The 9,964-nt window shown below is 47.4% G+C and overlaps 1 protein-coding gene across 1 annotated transcript in view; it reads right to left on the bottom strand.

Annotated features, from left to right (window-relative positions):
* Positions 1-3,678: 3,678 nt before the first annotated feature.
* LOC120043447 (microtubule-associated tumor suppressor candidate 2 homolog) overlaps positions 3,679-9,964 on the bottom strand; it is a gene marked incomplete at its 5' end in the record, with an annotated part of 19,868 nt that continues 13,582 nt past the window's right edge. The window contains 6 exons of the mRNA XM_038988032.1: positions 3,679-3,925; positions 7,057-7,154; positions 7,697-7,816; positions 8,883-8,981; positions 9,086-9,159; positions 9,345-9,450. Of these exons, the coding sequence (XP_038843960.1) occupies positions 3,679-3,925; positions 7,057-7,154; positions 7,697-7,816; positions 8,883-8,981; positions 9,086-9,159; positions 9,345-9,450 (744 nt within the window). The remainder of the gene's footprint in view (positions 3,926-7,056; positions 7,155-7,696; positions 7,817-8,882; positions 8,982-9,085; positions 9,160-9,344; positions 9,451-9,964) is intronic.

Raw genomic sequence — 9,964 nt, forward strand, 5'->3', positions numbered from 1 at the left:
AAATCTTCTATGTAAAGCAGTTCATCATGATTCTCTGGGTTGTTGTAAATCCTCTATGTAAAGCAGTTCAACATGATTCTCTGGGTTGTTGTAAATCCTCTATGTAAAGCAGTTCATCATGATTCTCTGGGTTGTTGTAAATCCTCTATGTAAAGCAGTTCAACATGATTCTCTGGGTTGTTGTAAATCCTCTATGTAAAGCAGTTCATCATGATTCTCTGGGTTGTTGTAAATCTTCTATGTAAAGCAGTTCATCATGATTCTCTGGGTTGTTGTAAATCCTCTATGTAAAGCAGTTCAACATGATTCTCTGGGTTGTTGTAAATCCTCTATGTAAAGCAGTTTATCATGATTCTCTGGGTTGTTGTAAATCCTATACGTAAACAGGAAAGACGAGGCGAAATGAGAGTAGAGGCGTTGTAGTCTGAAGACAGATGCGGAGGATTGCAGAGAGGCAGTCTGCCATGGTCCAATACAGGCGTTGCCAGAAGACTGCCCTACGTAAAGTACATCCCAACTGTGAATTTAACTCTAAAGTAAAGTACTACACAGTACTACTGTCTATGGACCCTAAAGTACTACACAGTACTACTGTCTATGGACCCTAAAGTACTGCACAGTACTACTGTCTATGGACCCTAAAGAACTACACAGTACTACTGTCTATGGACCCTAAAGAACTACACAGTACTACTGTCTATGGACCCTAAAGAACTACACAGTACTACTGTCTATGGACCCTAAAGAACTACACAGTACTACTGTCTATGGACCCTAAAGAACTACACAGTACTACTGTCTATGGACCCTAAAGTACTACACAGTACTACTGTGCAGTACTTTACTTTAGGGTCTATAGACTGTAGTACTGTGCAGTACGTTAGGGTCCATAGACAGTAGTACTGTGTAGTTCTTTAGGGCCCATAGACAGTAGTACTGTACAGTTCTTTAGGGTCCATAGACAGTAGTACTGTGTAGTTCTTTAGGGTCCATAGACAGTAGTACTGTGTAGTTCTTTAGGGTCCATAGACAGTAGTACTGTGTAGTTCTTTAGGGTCCATAGACAGTAGTACTGTGCAGTACTTTAGGGTCCATAGACAGTAGTACTGTGTAGTACTTTAGGGTCCATAGACAGTAGTACTGTGCAGTATGTTAGGGTCCATAGACAGTAGTACTGTGTAGTTCTTTAGGGTCCATAGACAGTAGTACTGTGTAGTTCTTTAGGGTCCATAGACAGTAGTACTGTGTAGTTCTTTAGGGTCCATAGACAGTAGTACTGTGCAGTACGTTAGGGTCCATAGACAGGATCCTAAAGTAAAGTACTGTACAGCCTTACTGGGATCCAAAGGTAAAGTACTACACACCTCTATTTGGTACCCTAAAATAAAGTACCTTACCCTATTGTACCTTACCCTATTGTAAGGTAATGCACAGCCCTACAGTGACCCTCAGCTGAAGTACTGAACAGATGCCTTGACGATCCAAGTCTTTCTAGGACTGTGTCAGTGTTAGGTCGGTAGATTTCTGTGTCCAACATTGATCCTTCATGTGGCTCAGTAGCAGTCTAGGGCTAACTGGATTAAATGGGGTGTCAGGACTTTATGATCTTAACCAGTATGTAGAATTGCAGTGCCCGCTTACTTATATACTGTAACTATTCATATGCGAGGCAGCAGGTAGCCTAGCGGTCAATAGCCTTGAGCCAGTAACCGAAAGGTCCCCGAGCTGACTAGGTGAAAAAAACAATCTGTCGACGTGCCCTTGAGCAAGGCACTTAACCCTAATTGTTCCTGTAAGTCTCTCTGGAGAAGACTGTCTGCTAAATGACTAACATGTAAATGTAATATGCACTATATGAAGGCTAACATCATGAATTGATATGCAGCCGTTTCTTCATGCTGTCATGTAGTTCCTGGGGGCCTTGAGAAGGATATTGCTGGTGAGAGACCTGCCTACAGTATACAGAAGGCAGACAGTAAAGGAAGGACAGGGAAGGCGCTTCTTGTATTCATTGTTGCGTTTCTGACCAGTAGCTGACGATACAGTTGGAGGTAAATACATGAAGATAGATACTGTAAGCTCCCATGAGATCCAAAATGGCGGAGTGAGTCCTTCTTCTACATCAGTCTGTCTGCTTGATAGAATTCATAAAGGGAAGGGGCATCAGCGTGTTTTTGATAGAGAGAGGATGTTTTTTTTATTTTTTATCCTACATTCAAAACCTCCGTGGTTAGAGAGCACAGACCATGTGATATTACAATACGTGAAGGCGGAGGTACAAACAGATGGATGGAGGGGAACTCTGCCCGCGGTCCTTACTTGGGACACATGCTCGGTCACTTCAGAATTTGTCACACAGATGAGTTGCCTTGGCCTGTGTCTATATTCATCTAGTAGTGGAACACGGAACTGTACAAGTTTTACAGACAGAGGGTCGTTTTACCGCAGAGATACTAAAGTGAACACCCCAAACGGGTTTGGTCAGCATTGAAGCCAACTATCCTTTAGATAGGGAGACTAATACACACAAAGGGGGAAAACGTTTCTGAGTTGACTGGATGGAGACATATGTCTTCCTCATCGGGGATAGAACGTTGATAAAATAAAGAGAAGAAGGATGGATGAACAGTCCCAGAGTTCCAGGGATGAACGGACGGAAGGAGAGACGTTGTGGCTAGAAGAAGAGCTGTTCCTCCATATAAAAAAAGGGAGAGAAAAAGTAAGGGACTTCCCAAGACGAGTCAGTGGATGGATGGAGTCAGCGGATGGATGGAGTCAGTGGATGGATGGAGTCAGTGGATGGATGGAGTCAGTGGATGGATGGAGTCAGTGGATGGATGGAGTCAGTGGATGGATGGAGTCAGTGGATGGATGGAGTCAGTGGATGGATGAAGTCAGTGGATGGATGAAGTCAGTGGATGGATGAAGTCAGTGGATGGATGAAGTCAGTGGACGGATGGAGTCAGTGGATGGATGGAGTCAGTGGATGGATGGAGTCAGCGGATGGATGGAGTCAGCGGATGGATGAAGTCAGCGGATGGATGGAGTCAGTGGATGGATGGAGTCAGTGGATGGATGGAGTCAGTGGACGGATGAAGTCAGTGGACGGATGGAGTCAGTGGACGGATGAAGTCAGTGGATGGATGGAGTCAGTGGATGGATGAAGTCAGTGGATGGATGAAGTCAGTGGACGGATGAAGTCAGTGGACGGATGGAGTCAGTGGACGGATGGAGTCAGTGGACGGATGAAGTCAGTGGACGGATGAAGTCAGTGGACGGATGGAGTCAGTGGACGGATGAAGTCAGTGGATGGATGGAGTCAGTGGATGGATGAAGTCAGTGGATGGATGAAGTCAGTGGACGGATGAAGTCAGTGGATGGATGAAGTCAGTGGACGGATGGAGTCAGTGGACGGATGGAGTCAGTGGATGGATGGAGTCAGTGGATGGATGAAGTCAGTGGATGGATGAAGTCAGTGGACGGATGAAGTCAGTGGATGGATGGAGTCAGTGGATGGACGAAGTCAGTGGATGGACGAAGTCAGTGGATGGATGAAGTCAGTGGATGGATGAAGGGATGTAGTGGGAGGAAGAAATGTTCCTCCATCATCCTCCTCCTCATCTGGAAAAGGAGATGAGGGAGATGGAGGCGATGGGGAGGCATTGAGGAGAGGCGGTCTCATTGGTGGTACGAGTGTGGTCGTGCGGGTGACCCCGGGCCAGCGGTGGAACGGTGGTGACCAGGGGAGGAGGTGTTGGAGGAGTGGAGGACGGGAGAGGCTCGGTGGATGGGGGAGCCGGCGGGGGACATGTGAGGGCTCTGCAGACGCCACAGCAGCTCCTCGTTGTTCCGACTCAGGCGTTTCTTCTCGTTGCTCTCCTTCTCCATTGACTCCTGGAGGTTGGCGTTCTCCTCCGAGAGATGTCTATATGGGAGAACAGAGGGTGGAGGGAGGAAGGGTGGAGGAGAGGGGATGGATAGAGGGGGAATGGTTAGAGAATGGAAGGGTGGAAGAGGGATAGAAGAGGGGTGGAGCAGGGGAGGAGTGGGAGGGTGGAGAAGGGATAGAGGAGGGGTGGAGCAGGGGAGGAGTGGGAGGGTGGAGAAGGGATAGAAGAGGGGTGGAGCAGGGGAGGAGTGGGAGGGTGGAGAAGGAATAGAAGAGGGGTGGAGCAGGGGAGGAGTGGGAGGGTGGAGAAGGGATAGAAGAGGGGTGGAGCAGGGGAGGAGTGGGAGGGTGGAGAAGGGATAGAGGAGGGGTGGAGCAGGGGAGGAGTGGGAGGGTGGAGAAGGGATAGAAGAGGGGTGGAGCAGGGGAGGAGTGGGAGGGTGGAGAAGGGATAGAGGAGGGGTGGAGCAGGGGAGGAGTGGGAGGGTGGAGAAGGGATAGAGGAGGGGTGGAGCAGGGGAGGAGTGGGAGGGTGGAGAAGGGATAGAGGAGGGGTGGAGCAGGGGAGGAGTGGGAGGGTGGAGAAGGGATAGAGGAGGGGTGGAGCAGGGGAGGAGTGGGAGGGTGGAGAAGGGATAGAGGAGGGGTGGAGCAGGGGAGGAGTGGGAGGGTGGAGAAGGGATAGAGGAGGGGTGGAGCAGGGGAGGAGTGGGAGGGTGGAGAAGGGATAGAGGAGGGGTGGAGCAGGGGAGGAGTGGGAGGGTGGAGAAGGGATAGAAGAGGGGTGGAGCAGGGGAGGAGTGGGAGGGTGGAGAAGGGATAGAGGAGGGGTGGAGCAGGGGAGGAGTGGGAGGGTGGAGAAGGGATAGAGGAGGGGTGGAGCAGGGGAGGAGTGGGAGGGTGGAGAAGGGATAGAAGAGGGGTGGAGCAGGGGAGGAGTGGGAGGGTGGAGAAGGGATAGAGGAGGGGTGGAGCAGGGGAGGAGTGGGAGGGTGGAGAAGGGATAGAGGAGGGGTGGAGCAGGGGAGGAGTGGGAGGGTGGAGAAGGGATAGAGGAGGGGTGGAGCAGGGGAGGAGTGGGAGGGTGGAGAAGGGATAGAGGAGGGGTGGAGCAGGGGAGGAGTGGGAGGGTGGAGAAGGGATAGAGGAGGAGGAGTATTGAGGGGTTGTAAAAAAACAACATTATTTATGAGATAACAAAAGACAGAACGAACACCTTTAAAAAGGTGAGGTGTTGTCAGACTACACTCTGAAAAGAGTTTGCGGGTGGGCTAGGTTATTGTCTATCCTGGCCCTCAGGTCTTCATTCTGCTGGTGTCTGTTACCTGGACATGGCTAGGTTATTGTCTATCCTGGCCCTCATGTCTTCATTCTGCTGGTGTCTGTTACCTGGACATGGCTAGGTTATTGTCTATCCTGGCCCTCAGGTCTTCATTCTGCTGGTGTCTGTTACCTGGACATGGCTAGGTTATTGTCTATCCTGGCCCTCATGTCTTCATTCTGCTGGTGTCTGTTACCTGGACATGGCTAGGTTATTGTCTATCCTGGCCCTCATGTCTTCATTCTGCTGGTGTCTGTTACCTGGACATGGCTAGGTTATTGTCTATCCTGGCCCTCAGGTCTTCATTCTGCTGGTGTCTGTTACCTGGACATGGCTAGGTTATTGTCTATCCTGGCCCTCATGTCTTCATTCTGCTGGTGTCTGTTACCTGGACATGACTAGGTTATTGTCTATCCTGGCCCTCAGGTCTTCATTCTGCTGGTGTCTGTTACCTGGACATGGCTAGGTTATTGTCTATCCTGGCCCTCAGGTCTTCATTCTGCTGGTGTCTGTTACCTGGACATGGCTAGATTATTGTCTATCCTGGCCCTCAGGTCTTCATTCTGCTGGTGTCTGTTACCTGGACATGGCTAGGTTCTTGTCTATCCTGGCCCTCATGTCTTCATTCTGCTGGTGTCTATTACCTGGACATGGCTAGATTATTGTCTATCCTGGCCCTCATGTCTTCATTCTGCTGGTGTCTGTTACCTGGACATGGCTAGGTTATTGTCTATCCTGGCCCTCATGTCTTCATTCTGCTGGTGTCTATTACCTGGACATGGCTAGATTATTGTCTATCCTGGCCCTCATGTCTTCATTCTGCTGGTGTCTGTTACCTGGACATGGCTAGGTTATTGTCTATCCTGGCCCTCAAGTCTTCATTCTGCTGGTGTCTGTTACCTGGACATGGCTAGGTTATTGTCTATCCTGGCCCTCATGTCTTCATTCTGCTGGTGTCTGTTACCTGGACATGGCTAGGTTATTGTCTATCCTGGCCCTCAGGTCTTCATTCTGCTGGTGTCTGTTACCTGGACATGGCTAGGTTATTGTCTATCCTGGCCCTCATGTCTTCATTCTGCTGGTGTCTGTTACCTGGACATGGCTAGATGATTGTCTCATGTCTTCATTCTGCTGGTGTCTATTACCTGGACATGGCTAGGTTATTGTCTATCCTGGCCCTCAAGTCTTCATTCTGCTGGTGTCTGTTACCTGGACATGGCTAGGTTATTGTCTATCCTGGCCCTCATGTCTTCATTCTGCTGGTGTCTGTTACCTGGACATGGCTAGGTTATTGTCTATCCTGGCCCTCAGGTCTTCATTCTGCTGGTGTCTGTTACCTGGACATGGCTAGGTTATTGTCTATCCTGGCCCTCAAAAACAACATTATTTATGAGATAACAAAAGACAGAACGAACACCTTTAAAAAGGTGAGGTGTTGTCAGACTACACTCTGAAAAGAGTTTGCGGGTGGGCTAGGTTATTGTCTATCCTGGCCCTCATGTCTTCATTCTGCTGGTGTCTGTTACCTGGACATGGCTAGGTTCTTGTCTATCCTGGCCCTCAAGTCTTCATTCTGCTGGTGTCTGTTACCTGGACATGGCTAGGTTCTTGTCTATCCTGGCCCTCAGGTCTTCATTCTGCTGGTGTCTGTTACCTGGACATGGCTAGGTTCTTGTCTATCCTGGCCCTCAAGTCTTCATTCTGCTGGTGTCTGTTACCTGGACATGGCTAGGTTCTTGTCTATCCTGGCCCTCAAGTCTTCATTCTGCTTGTGTCTGTTACCTGGACATGGCTAGGTTCTTGTCTATCCTGGCCCTCAAGTCTTCATTCTGCTGGTGTCTGTTACCTGGACATGGCTAGGTTCTTGTCTATCCTGGCCCTCAGGTCTTCGTTCTGCTGCTGTAACATCTGTACCCTTTCCTCCAGGAAGACGTTCTTTTGGGCCTGCTCAAAAACACATGGACAGTAGCGCCAACATTAAATTCAACATTACACACACAGGCATGCACACAGGCATGCACACAAGTGCCCACACACAGCACAATATTTAATTATTCAAACCAAACGCTTTCTCTGCTCAATTAAAAAGCCACCACTTTCTGAAGGTGTACGAATGCTCGTTCTGTCACTCGTTCTGCCTTATTTGCTTGAGTTCTCATATAACCATTCTGATACATAACCATTCTGATACATAGCCATTCATTTTGAGCCTACCATTCTGATACATAGCCATTCATTTTGAGCCTACCATTCTGATACATAGCCATTCATTTTGAGCCTACCATTCTGATACATAGCCATTCATTTTGAGCCTACCATTCTGATACATAGCCATTCATTTTGAGCCTACCATTCTGATACATAGCCATTCATTTTGAGCCTATCATTCTGATACATAGCCATTCATTTTGAGCCTACCATTCTGATACATAACCATTCATTTTGAGCCTACCATTCTGATACATAACCATTCATTTTGAGCCTACCATTCTCTCCAGCTCCGAGATCTTGACATCCTGTTCGTGGATCTGTTGGTTCTTCATTAAAAGAACTTCCTTCAAGCTCTTCAGATCCTCCTCAATGTGCTGGTACGGAGCCAGAGCATCCTGAGAGCAAACCAAGAAATGACGAGGGACTGAATCCCATCGATAATGCAAGCATTGATCAACTCTAAAGTCCCATCTATACCCGGTGCTGACATGGGTCCTTTGTCTTGATTGTGTCTACATTCTGAATGTGCACACATTTCCAGAAATTTGTCGACACATGGCAGTAAAATTACCAAAATGTTCCATACACCCAAAAAAGCTTATTTCTCTCAAATTTCTGTGCACAACTTTGTTTACATCCCTGTTAGTGAGCAGTTCTCCTTTGCCAGGATAATCCATTCACCTGACAGGTGTGGCATATCAAGAAGCTGATTAAACAGTATTATCATTACACAGGTGCACCTTGTGCTGGGGACAATAAAAGGTCACTCTAAAATGTGCAGTTTTGTCACACAACACAATGCCTCAGATGTCTCAAGTTTTGAGGGCACGTGCAATTGGCATGCTGACTGCAGGAATGTCCACCAGAGCTGTTGCCAGATATTTGAATGTTCATTTCTCTACCATAAGCCACCACCAAACGTTGTTTTAGAGAATTTGGCAGTATGTCCAACGGGCCTCACAACCGCAGACCACATGTAACCACGCCAGCTCAGGACCTCCATATCCGGCTTTTTCAACTGTGGGAAAAAGTGGATGCGCCTGGCTCCCAAGTGGGTGGGCCCTCCCAAGCCCACCCATGGCTGAGCCCCTGCCCAATCATGTAAAATCCATAGATTATGGTTCTTATATGAACTATAACTCAGTAGAATTGTTGCATTTATAATTTTTGTTCAGTATACTTTAAAGTCAATGGTGCCACCTGTAAATGTTTTTAGACGGAGATATAATTACGATTTAAATGGTATCACTGTCTAGATCCGTCTACACTTTTAAGATATCGAGATACAATGGGTGCCTGACTACCTCCGGAGATGGACAGGAGAGGATCTGATCACAATCAGATCACCATGTGTCTTTTAATCATCTACACCCGTTAAAAGAACTGATCACAATTAGCATGTAGAGAAGATTGGGACAAAGGATGCATGTTAGCAGCAGGTATAAACGGGGCTGCTGTTACCACTATCTGTTCGTCGGTGCTCCTGCGTAGAGCCTCCTCAAAGCGCTTGGCTCGGTCTCTCAGGCTGCGGTTCTGAAACGTCAGCGTGTCCACCTGGTCCTGGACACAAATGTTTAAACACGACATTATATATGTCATCATTACAATCAATTGATTGATTGGTTGGTCCATTGATTGATAATATTACCGTAACTCTACTGTACCTGCAGCGACAGTCTGAGCTTCTCAAAGTCCTCTTCCAATGACTTCCTCTGCTGCTCATGGGCCATCTTCAGGTCTGATGGAAACATCAGAACACAATTTAGTCAGGATGTAGTTAAGTCTAGTTTCTTTAAAGGCAAAGTTTACAGGCCTCTCTCTCTCTCTCTCAGACCAGGTTGTGTTGAGAGTCCACAGAGCAGTGTTTTCTAAATGGTGGATTACAGTCAGTTCTTCTGGGTCACAATACAAAAAAATATGTACTTTTGACAGTCCTGGCATGCTCCTCCTTCAGAGTGACCAGTGTGTCGTTGTGGTTGTTCTCCATTTCAGTCAGAGCTTCCTCATGGTTCTCCGTCACCTCCTCCATCTGGAGACACACATGAACACAGTAGGGGGGGGGGGGGGGGGTATCTTTATATGCATTTATATGACTGTGTTGTAACTGTAACCCCCCCCCCCCCCCTCTGAAAAAGAAAAATGACAAAACGAAATAAAAAGTTGGTCATAAAGAAAGCAAAACAAAAATCACATTGACAATCTAGTCACAATCACATTCAGTCGCACAATCAAAACCCTACTGTTGTTATTTTATGTGTGTTTCTGTACAGAGCATTCAGAAAGTATTCAGACCCTTTGACTTTTTCCACATTTCGTTACGTTACAGCCTTGTTCTAAAATGTATTAAATCGCTTTTTCCCCTCATCAATCTACACACAATACCCCATAATGGCAAAGCCCCCAAAAAGCTTTTTAAACATTTTTGCAAATGTATAAAAAAACAAAACAACTGAAATATCACATTTAAGGATTCAGACCCTTTACTCAGTACTTTGTTGAAGCCCTTTTGGCAGCGATTACAGTCTTGAGTCTTCTTGGGTATG

Source organism: Salvelinus namaycush, unplaced genomic scaffold (genome assembly GCF_016432855.1).
Source record: "Salvelinus namaycush isolate Seneca unplaced genomic scaffold, SaNama_1.0 Scaffold92, whole genome shotgun sequence".
Classification (NCBI taxonomy): Eukaryota; Metazoa; Chordata; class Actinopteri; order Salmoniformes; family Salmonidae; genus Salvelinus; species Salvelinus namaycush.